General features: G+C 40.6%; 1 protein-coding gene across 1 annotated transcript in view; it reads left to right on the forward strand.

Annotated features, from left to right (window-relative positions):
• Window positions 1-3,153: 3,153 nt before the first annotated feature.
• LOC129113340 (cytoplasmic polyadenylation element-binding protein 4-like) overlaps window positions 3,154-25,521 on the forward strand; it is a 28,733-nt gene continuing 6,365 nt past the window's right edge. Inside the window, exons 1-6 of the mRNA XM_054625574.1 lie at window positions 3,154-3,377; window positions 4,196-5,429; window positions 15,337-15,427; window positions 21,103-21,153; window positions 24,844-25,014; window positions 25,219-25,308. Of these exons, the coding sequence (XP_054481549.1) occupies window positions 4,242-5,429; window positions 15,337-15,427; window positions 21,103-21,153; window positions 24,844-25,014; window positions 25,219-25,308 (1,591 nt within the window). The 5' untranslated portion in view covers window positions 3,154-3,377; window positions 4,196-4,241. The remainder of the gene's footprint in view (window positions 3,378-4,195; window positions 5,430-15,336; window positions 15,428-21,102; window positions 21,154-24,843; window positions 25,015-25,218; window positions 25,309-25,521) is intronic.

Below are 25,521 nucleotides of genomic sequence, written 5' to 3' on the forward strand. Positions count from 1 at the left end.
CTATACGCATGAGAAATGTAAAGCTGGAGCACATTTAGGACCATCAAACATTACTCCTTCCTCCTGCTGATTCTTGCCCTCCAGCATATGATTAAGTTTTCACTTGAACACTTTCATTTGTGGAACAAAATGGAGATTAGAAAACGAGGAAAGTGAGCGGATGTCACAGATAGAAATGGCAATTTATTATAGAAATGCATGAGGCAAGTGCTTGGCTGGAGCTGCTGTACTGCACATGTAGTGTTGGACTTATTACATTGATTAAAAAGCAATGCAGGGCATCTAGAGAACCACTCAAACAAACAACTTTACACTAAACAGTGTGCTTCCTCGAGTTACGAACAATACACCTGCCATGACTTCGGTCATTAACCCAAGTTGTGTCTATTCACGTTCAGAAAAACTGGTGATATACACTCTGGTTCAGGAAGAAACACCAGGGGCAGACTTTAACGTTAGACAAGGCAGGCAACCTGGGCCCAGCTAAAAGGGCCCCCAACAGCTATAGATTTAATATGTTGTTTAGATATGAAAAATATTGAATTATGCTACTATTCTAACTCATTGTAACCCAAATATACCTACAAAAGGCCCCAAAAGCACTTACTAAAAAATGCGTTTGCCTCACAGATAGACTTGTATTTTACTCACAAAATATAATTTAAATATGATGAATAATTATTCATGTAATTATCAAGCATTATAAACTGAAAGCTAACAGACTGAAAGCTAACTAAACTGAAAGCTAACAGACGTTAAATACAGTTTGCCAATTCCCTCCTTCACATTTCACTTGAAGTAAAAATTGCAGCATTAAAAGTTTTACTAATAGTTACTAGTTAACTAACCATTTAGATTCCCAATATAAAATCAATTTATCCAAATAACGTCTGTGTGGAAATCGTTATCTGAGATGAGAGATGAGCTACAGTTGCCCTGAAACCGGTATCGTCGCTTTGCATACTTCAGTGACCCCGTGTCTTGAACAGTCTGCTGGTAAAATCATACTTTATCATTCATTAATGTAGGACACACTGATTAACTATAAAGTAAGCAGTAGGCCTACGTTAGTATGCCATTTCAAACACAACCAAAAGACTCACAGGCGCCCGGGCCAGAGTTATTTTGCTGGTCGTAACATCATTAATGTTATAAATTAGAATGAGAAAGACGTACACAAATTGAGTTGCAATGGTAGAGTGGTGCTATGCCTGTAGGCTATCAGCTTGTATTGAACGTGTTGCGTGTCCAAATTGCGCCAAATTCAACAAAGTACTCCATTGGGTCCCCAGCAATACATCCACTACGGTTTCTTAAGATATGTGAAGAACACACAGACAAACAGACGGACAGAGATTCCTTGCTTTATAGTTAAAGGATTAATTATGTCATTCCAGAAGTGTTAAAGAGGACAGAATATCCCCAAATTATAACAAAATAAATGACTCAAACTCACTTTTGAGACCTCTAAATTCAATTGCACGTGAGGGTATTTGCACTGGTCTCTCCAGTTTGCAAGCTTAATGTGAATAGTGCTACTATCAGACATCTGTAATCTATTTTATTATCGGATTACTTTAAGCTGGTCACTCCCTAACCCTGCCAATACCTGCCATCACCCACCTCCCAGCGCCTGCACATCCTTTATGTTCACACTTAATAATGCACAACATTACAGATTCCTTAATTTATCACTCTCTCCCAGCTGGACTTGAAGTGACAGATTTATTAGATAGCCATTTGCGGCTGCATGTAACGCTGCCATTTGAGGGTCAGCAAGACTGACAGAGTCAGAGCCGTTTGATGACCTCGAGGTGATAATGACCGAACAGGAGAGAAGGACACAGGACGACAGAGAGGGAGATAAAGAGACATGGGGAATAGTGTGGGCGGGTGATGAGGTGGAAAAGGGTTGGATGGCCTGACATCTGGCAGAGTAGAGAAAAGCAGACACAGACACATGGGTTGTGGGCTATAGTTTAGCCTAGTGTGATGTACTGTACAGAAACTGCACAAACTGGAAGAGATTAGGATTAATACTATTATATCAGCTATAATACTGTGCGTGCAGGAAATAGTTGCAATGGATATAGTTTTTAAATTAAAGAGGTCTTTCAATCTACTGCAATCCAATAAAAATAGTCCTATCTTTGCAAGGTCATATGTCCAGTTTCTGAGTAAATTCAAATATGTTTATTATTCAGGTCATAGGTAAAGGTGGGGTTGTAGCTTTGGGTTGACTACATTATATAGAGAGGTGTTTATATCTGTCCTTCACATTTCCTGAGAAGAAAGAGGCAGAATATCAAAAACTCCTCTAAATGTGATTTAGTCCAGTACATAACCGACACTAACTATGACCTCAACGCAAAAAAATATTATAATTAGATTACAATCAATCATAAAATAAATATATCAAAATTAGTGTAGAAAAAGGGATCAAAAACAGCTACTAAATGGTAACATACATTCCTGTTTCATTTCTACATTTACAATAAAGGAGCATGAAATCAAAAAGCTTGGCCCAGGGATACTTTTTTTCTGAGGCATTGCCATCCTTTAAAAGGGGGGGTTGGGTATCTCTGTTTTCTCACGACCTGATACCGGCTACATCTTGAAAGGACAGAACCGTGCTGGGAGGATTTTCTCTCTCTCTCTCTCTCTCTCTCTCTCTCTCTCTTAAAAAAAAAAAAGAAAAGAAGCCATATCTGACCTCAGTGGGCAGTACTTATGGATGGCATGGGTGTATTATTGGTGCATGGCCTTTAAATGTCGTAGAAATTAGGCGAGGCTGCCGGTCGACCGACCAATCACAGACCGAGGTGTGGTTCTATGGGGGCGTGGCCACGGTGGAAGGGGCGGAGCTAGAAGCGGAAGTGAGTCTCGGCTGATCTCTCGCTGACAGTCGCTGTCATTCGGCCACGGTCGGTTTCACGAGAGAGGGGCAGTCAAAGAAGCACACAGGAATCGGCAGACAGTTAGCGAGATAAATATCCTGAAAACCAAACAAACAATGAAACCGATCGAGTCAGGCTTGTGAAAGAACAGCGGCCGGATATATCTCACTCACTGCCACGTTAACAAAGCTCGTCGATCACACGGTCCAGAGGCAGCAGAGAGAGAGAGAGAGAGAGAGAGAGAGAGAGAGAGAGAGAGAGAGAGCTGTGTCATTGAGCAGGCAGGACACGTCAGGAGAAGAGAGAGAGAGAGAGAGAGAGAGAAAAAAGCTGACCGACTGCACCGTACGAGTCAGCGACCACATCGACCCCGAAAGCTTCGCCTGACGCACTCGTGTTTTCAAGGACACCTCCTCGCCTCCAGCCCACTGAGCGGATCTCGACAAAGACGCCGCCGAGGTCGAAGGTGGTGATCAGCAGGTGAGCAGCCGTCCCAGCCTGTCCGGCTAGCTAGCATCCATGCTAACGTAGCTGGTAGCCTGCTAGCTAGCTAACGTTAGCAACGGATGGAAAATTAGCCGGCCAGCTTACATGACTGGTTTATTTACACCGCCTGGCACTGACTTGACTTGTAGAAACGTAACAACGAGCAGTAATGTGTGACAGTATTTACTGTGTGACTTTTATCTGATTCATTTCGAGGTTGGACTCCATAGGCTGGTGACAGCTGTCAAACAAGGTCGAGTGTTTTTCCTCTGCACGTACAGACGGTTTATTGTTAATATTATCAACATTTATGATCGTTTTACACATTGGTGATCTCCATAAGGCTACACTGCGGGGACTTGAACGTCTGTCAGTCGGTTTGTGTTCAGAAAAACGTCTCTAAATGGAGATTGTGTCGGCTCGACACAGCAGTGTTTCCAGCTAGAGATTGGTGGCTGCCAGCAGCTCAGCTGAAGACTTACAAGCTGGCAACGTCACGGGGTTATAATTAGCTGGAGGTGTAACGTGAACTGGTTGGCATTTTGTAACTGCTCAGAGTATTGTATAATAATAAGGGTGACCGATTGTTCAGTACAAGCATGAGCTCATTTATGACAGTGCTGTGTGATTATCATATGTCAATGAATTATCTGAGGGAATAAAACAGACCCAACAGAAAAGGTATTTTTATGTCACAATAAAATGTCATTGGCCATCACCCAGTTGTTTCTCAATCCCTTGATGTATACTGGAATGAGTGGGGCTGACTGCTAACTCAGTGCATGCCATCCTGTGTGCTCTTCTCTCAATAGGACAAACGATCACGGGATAGCTTTTGTGTGTGGGGGGAGAAAACAAATGGGGGATTACGGGTTTGGAGTCCTAGTTCAAAACAACACTGGCAACAAGTCTGCATTCCCAGTTCGAATCCACCCGCATCTGCAGCCCCCACACCACCACCAGAATGTGTCGCAGAGCCCGGCTGCTTTCATAAACAGCACCACAGCCGCAGGGAATGGCACCACGGGAGGCTCTCCCTGGCTCTTTCCTGCCTCAGCCACCCACAACAGCGTGCAAGACGAAATCCTGGGGGGCCCAGAGAAGCCCAAAGCACAGCAGCAACAGGAAATGCAAGAAACGCAAGAAAAGCAGCAGCAGCAGTTGTCCCCTGGGAGTCACCAGGAGGGTGGGGGTGGGATCATCTCAGAACTGGAAAAAGCCCGGTCAGATGAAGCCAAGACAGACAACGGTACGTCTGAAGGAAGTAACGGAAAGGAGAAGCAGTTACGTCTTGAGTCTCCTGTCTTGACAGGCTTTGATTACCAGGAGACATCTGGTCTTGGGGGAACTGGCCAGGTCCAGTCCAGTACAACCTCGTCATCACTTACTGGCTTCAACAACTGGTCAGCTGCTATCCCGCCAGCGCCATCAACCATCATCAATGAGGATGTCAGCTTCTTCAACCCGGCGTCTGCCAACAACGGGCCCCTGCTGTTCCAGAACTTCTCACACCATGTCAGCCCAGGGTTTGGTGGGAACTTCTCTCCCCAGATCGGACCAGCGGCGGCCTTGTCCCAGCACCACCCGGCTCCCCCACCACACCCTCACTTCCAACACCCCCACAACCAACACCAGCAGCATCGGCGCTCCCCGGCCTCCCCACACCCTCCACCGCCCTTTCCGCACAGGAATCCGGCTTTCAGCCAGTTGCCGCATTTGTCCAACAGCCTGAACAAGCCCCCGTCCCCTTGGGGCCCAGCCAGTTACCAGAGCCCCTCTCCCTCCCCTGGCTCCTCTACCTCCTGGAGTCCCGGAGGAGGCTACGGTAGTGGTAGCGGCGGCTGGGGAGGGTCTCAGGGCAGAGATTATCGCAGAGGGCTGAACGGCGGGATGACCCCCATCAACTCTATCTCTCCTCTGAAGAAGACCTTCCCTAACAACCATGTGGCATCCCAGAAGTACCCTCGAAACAGTCCTGCAGGCTTCAACCCCAAGTCCTGGATGGATGATGGAGTCGGCCGCAGTGACAACATCTTCCCCTTTCAGGTCAGTTTCCCTGCAGTACTCTCATTGTATGATTTAGCAATAATTCTGGCATACTATTCCATTTTTTTTATGTGATTATCTACCTAAGCATGTGTGTGCACTTTGTGTGTTCATCCTTTTCTGTGTTTGCTACCTGAATGATTAAACATCAATGTGTCATTTATTGCAGCTGTTGATTTTATTACAGTATGTTTATATTTTCTATTTTTAGACATGGGGGGGGGTTGGGTATGGATTTACATGATGCATTTGTTGCCGTGTGAGCTTAGTAAATCAGTCGTTGGGCTTTGCACTTCCACAGCTGTATGTCTCTGATGATGACTAATGTGGCTCTGTCACTGCAGTGGTGTGTGCCACGTATACGAGCTGGGGGGTTGGAGTGAGGAGTGGGGGAGGCATCGTGGATGATAAAAAAAAAAAGATGGTGAGAGGGAGGTAAAAATGGGGAAAGTGAGCCGGCTGCGAGGAGAACAATCGCTGCAATGGATGACCAAGAATGACAGAGACTGGGATGTAAAGAAAAATCTGTGAACAAGAAGACATCATCATGGGATTCATTTTATTTCGGCCAAATGCAAAAAAGAGGCCCCACAATACTGTGGATTTATTGCCCGGATATAATGGCAAATGATTTTTCAGGATTACAAATTATTAATCACCCAGATCGTGGATGTCGTAGCGTAATAGTGTAATTTTACAAGTCCACTCACAATGAAGATGGCTTGAATAATTGTATAATCACATGGAAAAAAAGACGATAGGATTGAAGGAAACAGGTAAAGTGAGCATGGAGGTAAATTTATTTAATGGATCCGGCTCATGATTGATTGAGGAGGCGGGGATGAAGAAAGGAAGGTTGCAACAGCTGCAGCTAGGCCAAGTGACCTGATGAAAGGTTTATTTAAGCTCTTTACATATCCTTTGCCATTCAATTTACATCATAATCTTTATTTTCATTCAGATAATTTTTTCAGGAATTAACAAAAATGTTACACTCAAGCAAATTTTCCTATTTCCAAAGTGATGCTTGCTGTGAGATTTCCTTATCTCTACTTACAATTAATGACTCACAGTGCACACTAAGGATGTTGTGCTGACATGTCTTGACATGTATTTTTGCTGAAGAAGTAGCAAAGCTTCTTAGCTGCAATTTACCATTAGCTAACAACCCAAACGCTGTAGGTAGTTATGGGGTCAGGTTTCTATCAGGGCTGTTCCAAAACATAAAGGCCTAATCCACGTTAATATTATGGAGTCGTGTTGTGCTAAAATGTACGCTTATAAGCAGCATATTCTAATGAAAATTCACAATGTTCGTCGTAACTACATAAGAAGGCTATTTTATTAGCATCTATCTCTTTTGGCAAATTCTCTTTTAATTAGAATTGTGATTCTGCATCCAATTTGAGCTGTGGAGAGTTCCTCCTGTTGCATCACCATGACAGGTTTAAGCTAAAGCTTGCATTTCTTTAACTGCAGTATGTTGCTCTTCATTGTGGTTGAATCAGATCAGCCAGTAGCATTGTCCTTCTGCCCTCTTGATACTGCAAGAGAGGATGGAGGATGGGCACAGAATGGCCTTACTGTGTGTGTGTTTGCGTGTTTGGGTGTGTGTGCGTGTGTGTGTGTGTGTGTGTGTGTGTGTGTGTGTGCGTGTGGGAGACTGATTATAAAAGTAAACCAATTTACAAAGAACAAGGAATTGATAATAGGTCATGATTAGAAAAAGCTATGAAGATTGATGAAGATGTAATTTGACACCTAACCTTTTACACTATTGGACTTGTAATTGATAGGCCTGAGGTGATATAAAAATTATATTTTGAGAGGCGATGGACGAGCTCTCTGACTCACCAGAGATATTTGCATTGTTCTCTCTGGGTCAGATTGTAAAATAATAATTAAAGCATATCAAATCTGGTCCATATTCATGGGTTTTTCTGAACCATGAACTGACGGTATTGTTCCACTCCCTGTAATTGAATTGGAAAATGTGTGATTTTGTCGTGATCATTTAGATGTGTGCAGCGTTGAAACTGTCACTATAGAAACCACTGTTGAATTATTACACAGGCAACCAAGTGTCAAGTTATTTGCCAGAAGCCAGCTCAGTGTAGTTTAGTCTTTAAGATCTGATGAAAATGAGGCCATTTTATTTCAATTCACTCCCATTTTATTGCATTTGCTGATTGCAGAAGCCAAAATGTTGCATTGCTTTGCCAAAATGGTTCTTGTCAGGGCTTGTCGAGATCATGAACCGTTCAGAGGACTGATGACACATGTTGCCTTACACAAGGCGCCCATGGGTTTGGTAATGAAATACTATAGCTCCTGTAACGCTGAACCAAACAGACCCCATGAGGAACTGTTGTCACACTGTTTCACTGTAAGACCTCACCAACTGTCTCCATTTTAGCACTGACACAACAGATGAAGGATTTACTTAAGAAGTCACAATGTTTTCTAGCTTGTGTACAATCAATGTTAAATCATCAAAGTGTCTTTGTACTCTTTTGGATCAGATGTTTTTGTAACTACAGGGCTCTGCAGAGACAAAGCCGATAGTTGAATTCTATAAAGTAGCTTTTCTATAATATTTGCAGTAAGATGCTATTCAGTAGATAGAATCACACATTAAACCAGCAATATGGCACGGCTGAGGTATGTTACAATAGCTATATGCTAAAGCAAAAAATCCCTCTCCCTGTCCACTTTTACAGAGTGTGGCATTATATTGTAATTGCCTTAGGCCATGACTTTAAATTGTGTCTATATGAGGAAATGTTTAAATGCAATTTGAAAGCAAGGCCACATGCCATATTTCATCCCAAGTGTTGTACAGCACCGTGGCACACAGAGAGAAAATGTTCCAGTACTGTGGCTGCAGCAGGCAGGGCCACTGCTGTATTAGAGCAGCTTTAGTATTTGGGATGGGCTCCAGACCAAGCTCAGTGCTGCTAACTGCTAATACACTGGTCAGCTAGTAGCTAGCCTCAGGCCAGAAAATAGTGCATTTTAAATGCTAGGAAAGCCTTCCTTGCTTTTCTTTTTATTCTCTCTTGCTTTTCTATCCATACATCCGCCCATCCATCAATCCATCTGCTATTCCTGCTTATTCTTGAGGGTTGCGAGGGGGGACTCGAGCCAATCCATGCTGACATTGGGCAAGGTCACCAGTCAATCATAGAGACATGCTCATATTCACAAGTACGGGCACTTTTAGAGTCACCAATCAACCTAACCTCATTGGATTGTTGAAAGAAATTGAAGCACCTGGAGAAAGAACTCCTGAATTTTCTTTCTTCCCTTGCTCTCCAATTCCTCACCTGATAAATCTGAGGTCAGAGGCCTTCTGCTGTGTCAGGTGTACTGGGCTAATTCAGACTGGTGAACCTGGCCTGTGACCAGATCGAGACCTGCAGGGCCTGAAGGCGAGTAAGCCAGGACAGGATATTGTCTCAGTAAGCTACCAGGGTAACTGCTGGTTACAGCTCCCTCCTCACTGTTTGTGTAGCCTAGATATGCTGCAGCCATATACCATGCTGTTATATGAAGGTTCATTATTAAACCTTGGGCCTGCAGTGGAAAAAAATGTTGCACACCTGTTGTCTCACTTGAGGATTCTGCCTCCTTTTAATCTCTGTTTGCTTGAAAGGCAATCTAATCAATATGGCAGGTCTTTAGGCAAGTATCAGAAATCTTTCAGTGATTTTTCCGTGCCCAGTGTTTGGCGTGAGACTTCCATGATGAGGACAGGATCATGTTGAGGCTCACAGGTTAACTTTGAAGCAAGATGCATCATTCTTCTCAGGTACCCTTCCTTCTCTTATTCATGTGCATGCAAATTCTCTTGCATGCATGTCCACAAATAAATTCTCAGAGCCAGCAAGCTGTAGAGGTTTCAGCCATTACCTCTGGTCTTTATGACATTGGTGTTAAATGAGAGAATTGTTTTTTAGACTAATGAGCGGCCTAAGCTGTGCTGGCAAGCACCTAACTCTGCTGCTCATACAGCCTCATTGTGTCCTTCTCACACCCTTGACAGACGCTCTGAAAACAAGAAGAAAGAGAGCTTGTGTGTGTGTGTGTGTGTGTGTGTGTGTGTGTGTGTGTGTGTGTGTGTGTGTGTGTGTGTGTGTGTGTGTGTGTGTGTGTGTGTGTGTGTGTGTGTGTGTGTGTGTGTGTGTGTGTGTGTGTGTGTGTGTGTGTGTGTGTGTGTGTGTGTGTGTGTGTGTGTGCACATGCCCATGCCCATGAGTGCACAAGCCCTAATTAGTCCCTGGCCTATGTCTTCTGCACATGTGTCTTAACAAAGGAAGACGACAAAGCAGAGTCTACGCAAAAGTGTCATATTGTATTTAGCGTAGCCTTTGCTTATAGCATACAATAAAGGAGTCAGTTCAGTCCAATCCCCAAGCAGTGCAAATCCTGCTGGAACTAACTCTGTCACCCTGTTGCAACCCAAATACACATACACTCACACGGCATTCAGCCGACACTGGGTAATAGTTTGTATTTGACAGTTAGTGGTATTTAATGTCATAGCAGGCCTTTGAAATACTTTGACCAGGATGAAACATAATCCCAAGCATCAAAAGCACAACCTGCTTCCCTTTCCTGCCCTCCTTTCCTCTCTTTTGACTTTGCCTTACCTCACCTCTTGCTTTCCCTCTCTCCATCATCCCCTTTTTCTTTCATCTGCCATTTTCCCCTTCCCTTCTTTGCTCTTGGCTTCCTCTCTCCGCATTGTCTCGGGGATGTGACCAGATTAAAGAAAGTAAGGGGAAAAACATCAGCCTTCCTATAAATGAATGTGAGGTGGATGTGGATAATTTTGCGCCTCTGAAAACCTTAAAATCATACAGCACTTATATATCGTATGTCCGTGACCCTTTTACTTTTTCCACTCTTCCACCCTCCCACAATTTCCATTTTTCATTAACAGGCAGGCGACATAGAAGATTAATGTTGGAGGTAATCACCCACAGCTTGCTGTATTTAATCATTCTTTATTTCCCTATATGTCATAAAAATCTGCTGGAGGTTGGCCTCTCTGTTTTGTGGTGGTAAAGATTAAAACCTGTCTAGAGTTGACTAATGGGCTGCGTTACTTTGCAAGCTGTCTGATCCGTTTTGTCATTTATATGTTTTTTCACTTTATAGTTACAAATACAGTTTTAAAATTGTTTCATTATGTGGGTTTTTACGTAGGATTTGTACGGACGCCAAAATCTGTCATCTACCGTTAATGTGTGTGACAGCTGCTGGATATGACTAGGGGCATGTGATGCGAGCAACAAGCCGGGGCACTGTTGTGGCTAGCTCTGGGTACAAATTGTAAAGTGCATTTAATCTGACAAAAAAAAAATCCTTATTGATTGCTGAATCATTTAGTCTATAAAATATCAGAACGAGGAAAAATGGTCACCAAAATGTCCTCGAGGTCATCGTGTCATCAAATTGCCCTGTTTTGTTGGACCAGCAGTTGAAACCCCAATGACTTTCATTTTAAAATAACATGAGGACAAAGAACTTCAGAAAATCACTCTTGGGAACTATCAAATGTTAGGCATTTTTGCTTGAAAAGCCTTAAATGATAAATCGATTTATCAAAAATTTTGCTGATACATTTTCTTTCAATAAACTAACCGATTAATCGACCAATCGTTACAGCTCTAGCATTCTTCTGAATTCAGGTAGCATTGCCTAATTTGCATTCTCCCAAATGATCACAGTACTATATTGTCAGTTTCAGATGAGCTGTTTCATGAGAACACATATTTACAAGGTTTGTTGATCCAGATCCACTTTCAAAAATGGTGACAGGGCTTGGCAGACGCACTTTGCAATACTGTATAATGCAAATTGATCCATCATGCAGGTTTTTATTGACAGTCACTGTAAAAAAGAGGTGTGTCTGGTATTGATCCATTTAGCTTTAACTAGATTGGGTCATCGTTTTTATATTTTTTCTGCTTACCCATATATAATGTGCTACATAACACTGATCTGCACTTTAAATTCTGTGTGTCTTGCAGCTTATCTGTTTGTGTGTGTGTGTCTCTGGATGTGAAGAGGTACCATGACTCTGTGTGTATTCGTGCTCGCCCTGCAATCTGTCTGGGATGAGTACTTTGCTTGTCAGCTGGACAGTTGTTGAGAGAGAGACGAATGCACAAATCTGATGATTAATCACCCGCTGCACCTATCCAGGCTAATGCTTAGCAACTGCCAAGCACTAGCCAGGCCTCATGTCCACTTACTGCGTCCATCTTAGCCACAAAATTAATTCCTATCGTCCTGAAACAATATCATAGGATTACCTTGCTTTACTTAGGGAGATGGTACTGTAGAAGAATAACGACACCCCAATGAAAGCATTACATTTTTGGAAGCCGTTAAAACACAAAAGCAGGAAGAGCTTCTGCTAAATGCTTCTGTTTCTGCTCAATTGTCACAGAAACACCATGACCTCTAGACAAGATCCCAGAAATATGGCACTGTGCTGCCATACCTATCTGTGTTTGTCCTGGGTAATGTGTTTACGTGCTTGCCTCAGACTGGTGGTGTATACTTTCCACAGTAACCAGTACTTCACTCGCTCTGCTTTGCTTGTCTTTGAATGTTTGGTTTATTTGAACTTAAGCAATACCCTAAGTCCACATAAGATACTGAGGCGGATATGAGAAAATAGTGGACCTAGTCTGGCCTATATCCCTGTGTTGATATTTGTTTTGAGGGAGAGAGTGTGCACTGGGCGTGTTCTTCTACCATGGCATCTCTATGTTAGTATGTTCCCTCAGTCAATGTGAGAAATCTGCACCAGTTTAACTGCTGGTTAAATTTTTGGCTAGAGCTGGGGAGTTTTGGCTGTTTCATCAACCAGCGTGTGCCTGGCATCCAACCACGCTCTATGGCTGATCAGATAGTAAAAGTAGCTATTCGATTGTGGGAGCAACTGCAGAGACCAGACAGTAGATGAAAAAATGAGCTGCCTGCCCCCAACCATTAGTCATGTGGTTCATTGACGTCTGTTTTTCTGAACCCTTTAGCATTTGACCCCTGTTGAGTTTGTGGTGTAACAAAGTATGCAACAAGCCCTTCTTCTCAAGGGGGTTTTACCTTTAGATCGTTCTCCACAGACATTGGTCTAATGTTCGTAGCGAAGGTGTGACCTGGTTGCTGGATAAGTGAGTAAACAATAAATAGGTAATGCTGGAAAGAAAAGAATGGTTGACGATACAGATATGTTACTTTCAGGTTGACAGACAAGTTGGGTAATTCTTGTTGTGCAAGGACTCGTCCATTATCAGTCAGACTGAGGGCAGAGCTAATTAAGCAGTGTTGAGGCCAGGATATTGTAGGTTTTCTTTTGACGTCTTATAGCCCACTATTAATAAACAGGCTTTCATGCACTGTCAAGCTTTATTCATATTATTTAATGTTAATTTATTATTTTTAACACCAGCCAATAATTGTCAGTCTTCACTTTTCTTCTGTACAATAGACCTCAATCAGACTTTAATGTAAATTGTTTCTACACCTGCTTATTATTCTCTAATGGGATAACAAATGTGGTTGTCCTGGAAATGTTAGATTTCTCTTAAACTATGCACCAAATACAGTTTTTGAAAAAAAAGACTAGAAAAAAATAGCCATGCTTTTTGCAGATTGAAGCCTCAGATGAATAACACCTTGCTGTTCACATGTTTTGCAAGTTTCAAGAGGCTGTGATGTGATCTTATAAGAACCGTTCCTTGATTTGCCTGTCAGCATCAATCATCTCTTCGTGTATTCTTCCCAAACTTAGATCTTGTAGCAAAAACTGAGCTCAAAAGATATATTCTGGCATTGTTATTTTTCAAGCATACATCTTTTAAGTCCAACAGGCTCTCCTTTTTTTTGTCCCTATGTTAAATATTTTACTTTAGTGTTAATTTGCTCATTCTTGTGTTTTACATTACCCCATATACTGTGTGTTTTTATAAAATGCTAATGCCTTGCTTAGAGTATTAATTTGACAATATATCTGCAAACATTTAAATAATGGCTTCGACAATTTATATTTATTTAAGTATTTCATTATGTTTTTTTCACAGCTGTACTTTAAAATATAACCAAGTGGTTTTTACGATGGATATGATGCAGAGAGGAAAAAAAGTTTATTTCTGTCGTGTTCTGTGTGTAAAGAAAAAAATAATCATGACTAAACATTTTAGTCACGATATACAGCCTATTGAACAACAACTTGTAGCCAGAAGAGTCATTGGCGCTGTGCAGTGTGAGCTCTCTGACGCATAAATGAGGAATAGAAATCTTTTTTTAAGGTAATTTCTGCTTTTAAGGTAGCATTGAAGAATGACTGGAAAAAAGAGGAAGAGACAGAGACAGAGGAAGAAATGAGACAATCAATCACACGATGTCTTGGGCACATTTAGCACAAACTATGAATGTAAACAAGGACGATGTGAATCTTATCCTCTTTTGGTTGTTTTGGATAGAAGGAAGCCAACATAGTTAAGCAGAATTTGTTGACAAGTTGTTGTCAAAGGCTGCATATTTTGTTTGGCTGAGGAGGAGTCAAAACAGAAGTCTTATCAGCATGGCACTGGTGTGTGTGTGTGTGTGTGTGTGTGTGTGTGTGTGTGTGTGTGTGTGTGTGTGTGTGTGTGTGTGTGTGTGTGTGTGTGTGTGTGTGTGTGTGTGTGTGTGTGTGTGTGTGTGTGTGTGTGTGTGTGTGTGTGTGTGTGTGTGGTATAGGCACATGTTTTTGATATGTTCGCATATTTTGTGTATACATATATTACAGTTGTGTGTTGTAACACATATTTCTGTGTACACACAAACATTTCCAGTATGGTTGGTATGCCAAGGATGCCCTTGTTTGTAGGTGAGAAAGCTGTCGCTCAAGAATTGGCTCGGCTCCTGCTCAGTCCTACTGCTGGTTTTACTGTTGACTTCCATTATGCTGCCTCAGTGAATGAATGAATGTTTAAGTCAGTCAGGTAGTTTTCCGGTAACAGCAATTAAACACACAATAACTGTGTGAAGAGGGGAATTGTGGTTAGGTTATACAATATAAACTCACTAAACAATAATGCAAAAACAAATTGAACGCTGACAAAATCAATTAAATTGAATCAACAAAGGAATGTCTCCTAATAATCCTTGTGTCACTCAAATGGTTCACACACTGGTGGCATAGACATGGGCTTTCCTGTTTGCTGGCATGAAAACCAGCATTGGGGGATTTATCAAGCAGAAAATGAAACACTAAAGTATTTTTAATAAGGTTTATCCAACTTCTTTTCAGTTCCCGGAATATATTAGTGAATCACTTGAGATTCCACTTATGTGGAACTAGGGCTCACTCCTAATTTGTTTTGTTTGTCACTCCCGCTATTTAGGCCAATGCCAAAAGTGCTAGAATCTCAAATGAATATCTGAAATCCTCACAATATCTTCATATTGCATTTATTCAAAGCAAGGTAGAGAAAAAAGGAGTTGACACAAATTAAGCGAGGCGCATGTCTTTTTTTATTTTTCTTGAAATGAGCTCAAGCTAAAGCAAGAAAGATGTGGAAACCCTTTAAAGATAACTGGGAAAGTGTCTGCCTGCTTCCCATTTCTTAATTTTCTTGTAATTTATTTTGTGCACAATGTTCAGGCTATGTTTAGAGTGTGAAGCTGTCAGAATGCTAGTCTCCTCCTCCTTTGTGTGCCCTTTGGCCAGCTTGGGTTAACTGAGGCAGTGTTGCATTAAACGATGTAGATGAATCGAATTGCCCCAGTTGCTTCTATGGACCTGCTCAGTTGTTAATTGTAAAGACTGTTGGCTTTTTAAAACGTCTTTGTAGCAGGTAAAGTAAAGTAAATGGTATTTCTCCTCTTTCTCTCCTCTCTTTAGGAACGCACCAGGTCATTTGACAGCTTCAACATGAACACACTGGAGAGCTCCCTGATCGACATCATGAGGGCTGAGCAGGACACCCTGAAAGGTGAATATTTAATTCAAGAATATGAAACACTAAGCAGACAACAACTAGCAATACTGCGGTTTTCATTTTACACTCTGTTAACAGCAGAGACGAAGTGCATAGAAGCTAACATGATATGTGGTGGACAAAACAACATTAACGTTTGGTTTTCATTTACCGATGATCCATATGCAATATGTAATTTGTCTAATGACATACTAGTGTATTTTCCCACTTAAGCTGTCCTTCTCTACTAAAGATGTATTTTTAGCAATGTGTGATGCACATATGACAAGGTCAGTGCACAATATTTAGCCATTTAGTTTCATTAAGTTTTTATTTTTAATTGAAAGCTACAAAATAATAATGAAAACCTCCAATAGTCATCCTTATCTATATATATATATATATATATATATATATATATATATATATATATATATATATATATATATATATATATATATATATATAGCAATTATATTGAAGGTTAGGTCCACAATAATTGGCCAACAATATGCAGCTACGTACATGTATTCAACATTCTCTAGCGCGAGAGACAGTGAGTACGATTACTGACAATGGCAGGTGAGTGACACAGCAGTGGCAAGCGTTGACGCACTTCGCTCAACTGTCATATTACTAATATACCAAAATAATGAAAGATAATTTCTCCTCTGACAAAAGAGCAAGCTCGGCGAAATGTGTTAATGTTTTACTGTCTGGTTGAGCGAGGCCTCAAAATTCCACACACAAATGCAGTTAAGTTCACAAATGACAAGCAGTTTGTGCAGGTTCAACAGTTTGTATATAAATGTAACAACTTCCAAATGTGTTTTTGACCAAAATTTTAAATCCTTTGAAATACATATATTTTGTGGATTTTTAAAATATTTTTGTTGAGTCATTTATATATAAATCACAAAATATCCTTCTGTGCGCCTTCATTTATATTGAGATTGATCCGACCCCATAGCAGAGTGTTATTGCAAAATATATACTAATAAAATGAAATGTAAATTTACCCTACTCGTCATAAATTAACATCCAACATATGTGATGAAGATGAAAACAAATGTGTAATGATTTAATTACATTGGCTAAATATTCGGTAGAATTGTTTCACTTCAAGGTAGAGCAGATAACTGCACACACACACACACACACACACACACACACACACACACACACACACACACACACACACACACACACACACACACACACATTCACGATTTAACACCAATTATTACAGGAAAGTTTCACCTCCTCCACAGATCAGATGTCTAGACAATGTGTCGTCTTATAGTGTTGCGATCAACAATAAAAATAGAGGTCATCTCACACCCCTGTCTTCCTCTTGCTTTTCTAATCTTCCCACAGTGAATTTAGGGGGAAAAAAGTTTTCTCACTTTTAGAAGGAGACGCAGAGAGAATACAGGGCTGATGGAAGCTTAGGCTTTGAATTTAAGAGGGGATTTGTGAGAGAGATGGAAAGACTCCCACTGGTCTGAACTGAAGTTGTTGGCTATCATTAGTTTATAATGATCACAGCTGCAAAGCCTCCCATTTTGAAGGATAATAAAAAATGTTCATAACATGTTGTTTCTATCCAAAAATTCTGGCACATTTGTGATAGATACAAATGCATGTTGCTGTTACCTGTAGTGTTATGTTTGGTGGTTGTTTATCTATTAACAACAAGTCAAATCATTAACATATTTTCCACATATTGTGCATATAAACTGTGCATATAAACTGAAATAGGCAATAAGTGCACTTTTTTATAAGTCTGTTTCATTTCTGGGTCTGTGTAAATCCCTCTATTAATAATTCAGTCTAATGCAACAGTGCTGCTATCCATCCTGCTTTAATGAAGGTTATAATCTCAGTTTTTGTTGAAAGAGTTTTAGAGAGTTGGTGATTAAACTTTGTGATGTTTTGGAGGCAGTAGTTTGTTTTGCTGTTGAACTGTAGTACGTTATACTGAGATGTGTTACTGTTATTTACCGTTGCCTAACCTTATTGATATAAATTGGGTTGATAAAATAACAGAAATAGGTACACCTAATTAAAGCTAGTTGGTTAATAAATTGGCAAGTGAATATATATAGTCTATAAATTACAAAGTACTTGCTAACACTTATAATTGGGTGAAAGAGAGAGTCATCCATTTGAAATTGAACTCTTAACTATTTTGGATTATTGATTAATAGAGACAAGGTAATGTCTGTTATTGGCTGAATGGTCTTAGGCAACATTGGGAAATGGTAACCCAGAAATGGGTTATTGAGTACAGCAGGTAGCCTGTGTTGTTTATTGTTTTAGAGCAGTCATTCCATTCCCAGAAACTGGGTTGGACCCACAGGTAGGTTGCCAAATAAACTTGCCAACTTCCTTCCATAATCTTCTTTTAATTTAACATTCATATCTGCAGTATACCTATCCACATGAGGGAGCCTGAATGTTCATGTTGAACACATTGTGTTTGTTAAAGAAATGAGAGGAAATGAAAAGAATGAGATAGCCTGTTTATTCTGCCCAAAATAATATTTTTTTTCCCCATTTATGTGGTATTTAACATGTATACATGTTTTCATGACACATTCAGAAACCAAAGGTGTGATTTATCAAATGTATTCAAAATGGCCAGTTTACCTTATTCAAGATAATACAAAGTGATGTGGAAATGGCAGATAAAATTGCAGGAACATTCTTCTCACAATTTATAGATGGGGCCTGTTGAAAATTGTGTCAACCGTGGAGTCATTTTTAAAAAGTGGGTCCTCAGAAAATACATTTGGGAAGTACTGTGGCCAATACTAGCTGTTGGTTGAGAGGGAGTAGCTTGTAGGACTAGTTCTGTTAATGCAAGATTGAAAGGAAGCAGCTTTTTTTCAAGGCTTTAGTGGAGTTTAAGGGATTCGGGTGTAGAGTTTAGGTTGTTAGCCACATTTCTTAGTTGTTTATCACACCATAAGGCTTAACCCTGGATAATGCCTACTGTACAACCATCTTTTCTTTTTGAAGTCATTCTCTGCTTTAGCTTAAACCTCAGTTAAAAAGATCTCAAAAAATCCAGTAACAGGATTTCATTTTCCATTCTATTCTGCATTTACAGTTATTTCCAACTGTTGAACATTTTAAAAGTTATTGTGCAGAAAATAAAAATCAAACATAGTAAGTGCATTACTCCTTGTACCTGGTATAATCATCTTGAATGTATATAAACCCATATGTTCTTCAATGGAAGAAGTAGCGCAGTAAAACATACATACAAACCAGTTTCACTACCAGAATAACATGAGTGAAACTCTGAGCTGCAGACACTTCACTATCACCTCGTATTTATTTCAGCCTCACACCCACTGGGCTCAGCCACATCCAGCTGTGATCTAATGTTCTGCTGTCAAACCTTAGTAAATCTTCTCTCAATATTAGAAGAGGAAGACTGGAAGGTTACCTCATTAGCCATGTTCTGGTGTCTTAGCTCCAGCCATGCTGGCACAGATTCCTGCGACTAGATTAGATCCGAGAGCTTGGCAACCACAAGTTTTCTTCTAAATTGAAAACCCACAAGCTTCTGCTTCATTAGGAATTGAACCATTAAGGCTTTTTTTATTACTTATGAGGTATTGTTGACATAACTTCCTATAATAGTTGATTGTGATTGCTTTGTCCATTTGTGTCGCAGCTCTGTTTATCTTTTTTTAGGAGAGACAGACTTGTTTGTTTGTTTAAATGTCATACAGCAAATTAATCCTCCATCTTTACAATTCATTTTATGCTTTGTCCAATATATTGTATCACAACATGTTAATCTTTTCTACACTCTTATTCGACGTCAGCTTTCTTCAGCCATCCTCCTCAGATTTGTTCGTATCCACTGCCCCATTCTTTACTGCTTGCACATGATGCATCACGCCCTATCTCCCTTTGTTTTCTTATAGCCCTCGGCCTGCTACAAAATATTATCTGTTTATTCCTTCATAAATATAGTCCAAGCTTGTACACTGCTATGCCAAGTGCAGCAGTGACTTAAGTGAGTCCTTAACATTTTCCTTGCAGCAAAGTAAAAAGAAAAACATAATTACAGCACATTTTCTTCGAGCACTGACTCTTCTCCAGACCAAATGCCCCTTGCTTCCTCCTACTCTCTGTCACATACATACAAGAATGCACACACATTTGTATAATAATCACAGAGAGCATGCAAACACAAGCGCATTTAGAAACACATACCCAGAGCACAAATCTCTTATTCCAGCAGAAGAGATATTGAACAAAGTGAACGTGATGAAGCAAGGGAACAGGCAAGACAAAATGTCTACACTAGAAGTGGCTTTGAATTGTTTCCAGCATTGTCCTGACTGACAGAAAGGATCCCTCTGTTCCGCCAACACACACACACACACACACACACACACACACACACACACACACACACACACACACACACACACACATAAGCCACCGTGTTGTGTGTGTGCTTGCACGCATGTGTTTAAACTGTTACTGCTCTGTACATCTACGCAGCCAGCCGCTTGCATATAAGGTTCACAGAGCGGGCACAGAACCCTGCAGACACACAGGGATGTGGTGTGCTAACGTGCCTGAACACTTGCTCCTCAGAGACTATTAAAGGCTCTTAAACTCCCAATATGACTGGTTGTGCTCAGACGGACTTTGATTTTGGGTGGTGCACCTATCAGCACATATATTACTAAGCTAAATTACAGAGAGAGATAAACTGTTGCGTTCTGCCGTGCAGTCTAGAGGAATTGAGCTTGTCTGCGTAATCTGGTTTTGGTTGGCACTTCTAATTTTAGTTTGATTTAAACTGAGCGTTTCATAGAAAGCGTGAATTTGCATTTTGATGCTCGTCCAGATTATGATTAATGTGTTTGGATGTATGGAAAGCTGTAGTGTAGTGCTTTAGCTTACAAAGCCACGGGTGGTCCGTCCTGGTTTCTGTGGTCTAGTTCTGTTGTATGCACAACATCTACTGAGTACTGTGAGGCTCAATGAGCGAGGTGTTGGGGAGGGGCCAGCAGATTTCCATGTGGCATCGGAATGCACCAATCACAGGGTGGTTCGTACCCATACAACAATGGTTGTACTATTTCAGCTCTTTCATCTCATTATCCCGCTGCAGCAAGCGGGCCTTGCATAACTTTGAAGCTTGTTTGGCATCATAACATGTATGTGTGTGTGAGTGAGGCACACATAGGAAAATGGAGGTTGATTAGAGGAAAATAGAAGAGTGACACCAAAGAATATGTCCTACATTTGTTGCAGATTTGTTCAAATATTGTCCATCATCGAAGTATATCTCTGAACATGCAGCAATAATAAAGAGCATTATTATCATCACAGCCTTTTGTCAAATTACAAACTGCTCAACTGATAGTGGTGCTATATTTCCTCTGATTATGTGTCGATACATTTTGTGGCTGCCATTGTCTGATTTGAATTTTATCATAGTCATATTTCTATCTCAAGATTGGCCTTAAATGACGGGATATTATTTGGAGGCTATACATTTATCAAAATAGAAACTTCTTTACGTTCTACTGAAACATAGGTTTCTGTTTAGAATAATGAATAATTGCTTCAGTCATCTGCATGATATATTCAGGCGTAATCCCCATCATGCTAGGAGGTAAAATATTTCTGTTCTGTGTCTCCCTGTGCAGGTCGTCTTGGGTTCCCCCATCCAGGAGGAGACAACCCTTTACCCCTCAATGGTACGTATGGCAACCTAGTCAGGTTTCCAAGGGCCCACCAGGGTTTAAAATTTAAATCATAAGGATTTTGTGTGGAAAAATAGGATGCATAATTATTTGGACGGATTACATAAAAAAATATCAGATATCTTTTAAAGCATTTTTGATAAAATGTCAAACTGTCATTCCTCTAACAAGAGATTATCACATTTTAAATAGTGTTTGAATTTAACTCTCGCTCATCAATCTGAAAATATGCACCCACCCGGCAGGTTCAATAAAAAGGAAAGAAGTTCTTTCCTTTGACAAAATTCCCTCTCTAATATCTTTTTTATATTTCTGTGAGAACAACTCAATCATGAGCACTGATAGATTTTTTGTTTTACCTTACCTGATACAAAGTAGGGGCGTCGACCCTCATTTTAGGGGTTTTAATGCAAAGTATGAGGCTCCTTTGTAGTCAAAAATAAGAAAATACTCTTACTTATTTTCCTTCATCTCTGTGTTTCAGAAAGATGCAATAAAGATATAAAGTTAGATTTCCAGCTATGGTCCTGTTGCACAAAAGTAAAGAATGCCTTTAAACTGTATATAAATAACTTCACCTCTCTTGAATCTGGCTAATCCCTTCGACATGCCACAGTTTCTAAAGGGCATTTTAATATTCATTTACCTCTCCTTTGCCCTCACACACTCCCAATCCCTTTATCATTATATAATTATGTTGTTGTAGCGTTTGCCTTGTAAAACACGAGAGGCCAGTAGTTTCTTCACAAGATCGCTGGGTCACATGGTGAGATCACATGGTCAGGAGCTGTCATCAAGCCCTGAGACAGATGGTGCCAGCGGATAGGCAGGATTCAGAGGTTCTCGCTCCTCTCTCTCTCTCTCTCTCTCACTCTCTCTCTCTCTCTCTCTCTCTCTCTCTCTCTCTCTCTCTCTGTGCGCGTGCGTGCGTATGAGCGTGTGTCGTGTGTCATGAGCGTACACAGATTGCATTCTTCATTTTCTTGATCTCTCTCGCTCACTCTCATTTTCTCTCACCCCCACACTGTGTCAGCTTGTTTCTCAATCTCTTCCAATCTATTTTTCTGCCTCTCTCTCTATCTATCTCTCTCTCTCTCTCTCTCGCACGCACACAGTCTCACACACATTGACACATACACCTTTTTATAGCACTCTCTGCTCTCTTTCAATCTGCCTTTCTGTTCCTCTCTCTGCCCTCTCTCTTTCAAGCTCTCTTTGACCTTCCCCCCCAGAGTTAATGTCCATCTGGGTTGGAAAGTCCACTGAGGGATTATTGCTTGTGTGTTCTGGCCAATTCTTCATCCTCTCCATATCCTTACAGTTTTAGATGGGTCGATGCTTCAATCTCTCCAGTGTCCACATTTTGATTTGTTTCACTTCAGCTCTTGGATACACGTATGACAGTGAACTGCACTCTGGGCTGATGGACCTGTAAAATCAGTGTGACCTTTTATATCTATATCTTCTCAACAGAATTATTTAAGAGGTGAAACTTCCAGTTTTAAACACTCAGTTATCACAGCCATAGGTTTGTTTTATGTGTGCCCTTAGATTGAATGCTATCTGGTTTTAGAAGACACCATGAAAGGTGAGAGGTTAACACTATTGTGTCCCTCAATCTGACACCTATGGTTGCCATGGTCTGTTGGTCCATTTTTACTGGAGATGATAGGTGGTGCCCTATGTTGTATTGTTTCCTTTCACCTGTCCAGGGACTGCAGATGGAAATAAGCTGTTAGCTAAATCTGGTGCAAAGCATATATTTTTCTCTTTTTTTTGAGATCAGTGTAATTTTGTATATGGTCCCTGATATGACTTAATTTGATAAACTAAACTATCTTACTTTCTTATCACTGTCCATAATTATTTCTGGTGTGCCTCAAGGTTCAGTCCTTGGACAAGTTCTTCTTTCCCTTAAATGGTTCTTGGTCATTATTAGAAAGCAGGAAATCTCCCTCCACTGTTACGAATGATAATATACACAGTTGCACTTTTCAGTCAAGTTGCACAACTGTTTAGCCCCTGGCCCCTTGGCTAATGTTGTAATCATGGTGCCTGTATTTACTTGTTTTATGATACTTTTCTTTTGCTATGGAACTTGTGTAATCTTTGTTACTATTGGACTGATCTGTCCTTTATCGTCTTTGGATTGTATTTTTTATCTCATTGATAATGAGCAAACTTTATTTTGAATGTACTGTATAAAAATCCAGGTCACATGTGTCCACATTATATATAACTTTATAGTCTTGTGTTAATTAATTGTTGTGGTGACAGCTGAGGGCAGGCAGACAGACAATGTAACATCCCTTTATCATGAAGCACATGGTACTTTTATTGGTACAGTGTATTATGCATCTTTGATAATCACCTTCTTCTTTGATTTGTCCTTATTCCACATGCAGCCAGGAATTATAGCAGGAGACGAGGTAAAATATATTCATGGGTATATTATGTCCAGCATAAATCAACTCTCTAGGTCTCAATAAATTGAACGAAGCTGCTGTTATGGTTTTATTGGTTATCGGGTGTTGGTTGTTAGATGTATGCTCCTACATTTTTTTTAATGACTCTGCGCTTTGTATCAGTACAGTGAAGTGACATGTTTGTCTGCATGGTTGTTGTTAGTGTCAAACGTTGTCATAAGCTTGTGAATTGATCTTATGTATCTTTCATCGTTTACTTTGCCTTTCTCTCATTATGCTTGACTCTGCTTGCTTTTTTTTTTTACTCATTTTCTTACACATTTTGCAAGATTGTTAAGTCAGACAATAGCTGTTATTGTCACATTTAGCTGAAAGTTAATGAGGCAGAGAGACACACAAATTGTAATATGCGATTTACACGCACTGCAGCAGAAGCATAGACACATGGCCAGGCAAATGGCAGGACACACACACACACACACACACACACACACACACACACACACACACACACACACACACACACACACACATACACATACGCACCGTCATTCACACAGAGCACATATTGTAAGCTGAGGCTAACTCTGTTGCATAAATCTTTATAAAGCAGCTCAGGTCAGGTTGTATAGGAGCAGGAGTAGGCCGGGGAGGGATTAATCTCTACCACACATTACTTTAAACTGGCCCAGAATGCACAGTCCTCTGTGAAACTATTTAGACACTGAGGGGGCTACTGTTTGTTACAGAGAACCTGCATGCATATTCAGTCCTTCATATACATAGCAACTAATTACATGACATTTTTGTATAATTCTTACTTTTTGTTAATTGTTCCTGCCATTTCTTTTGGAAATTACTCTGATACTACTTTCACAGTTCAATATCTACATGCCAAAGTGGTTTGGAAAAATACCTGCAACATTTCACTCCCACCAGAGGGTGTTAAAGTCCCCCAGTGCCCAATGAAATATATGTGGTCATCCATCCTTAGAAACGTGCATTGCATGCTACTAACTTGCCTAAATTAAGTGACGTTAGATCAAGTCTATAAGAGCGCAAGGTGGACTATTCAATGCAATAAAAAGTGAATGAAAAGTTTTATGTACAGTTCTCATTACTGCCCTAATTTTGTAACCATGAAAACATGGACGCTCCTGAACCTTTACACTAACTTCTCTCCTCAGGAAATAAACTTTTCCTCTTCTTCTTCCTCTCTCTCTCTCTCTCTCTCTCTCTCCCTCCCTCCCTCTCTCAGGCCACTCCTCTCTCTTCCCCATGGAGGATGGTTTCCCTGATGACGATCGTGGCGATCAGGGTCTTGCAGGCCTGGGCTCTCCACACTGCTTTCCACACCAGAACGGAGAGCGCGTCGAACGTTACTCACGCAAGGTCTTTGTGGGAGGACTGCCCCCGGATATAGATGAAGGTAAAGTAGTGGCATTAAGATTAGAAGGGTTTCCTTTCTTGTTATTATGAAACTTAAGAGATAATGGCAAGGTATACCATAAGACATCGATGGAAAATTGCACCTGCAGCACAAGCATCCTTCTTTACATTAAGAGTACCTTCTGATGCAGGACTTTTCCTGTAAAATGCCAACGAGTCATGCATTCTGTCTGCTTAATTTCAGATGAGATAACAGCCAGTTTCCGGCGTTTTGGACACCTGTTTGTGGACTGGCCTCACAAAGCGGAGAGCAAATCCTATTTTCCACCCAAAGGTTTGTTAAATTATTCATTCTGTGCCGTTTCGTCGCACAATTGTTTAGCGTTTGTAAGAGTAACTGCAACATCTTTTTGACATTCATTAGTACTAATTCCTGAACAACAATTTATTACTACAAAAGATAGTTTTTAGTAATTGGTTCAGTGTCTCTGTGTGTCTGTGAGATTCTGTGAGAAAAATACAGAATAATACAGGTTTTTTAAATGAT

Source organism: Anoplopoma fimbria, chromosome 24 (assembly GCF_027596085.1).
Source record: "Anoplopoma fimbria isolate UVic2021 breed Golden Eagle Sablefish chromosome 24, Afim_UVic_2022, whole genome shotgun sequence".
Classification (NCBI taxonomy): Eukaryota; Metazoa; Chordata; class Actinopteri; order Perciformes; family Anoplopomatidae; genus Anoplopoma; species Anoplopoma fimbria.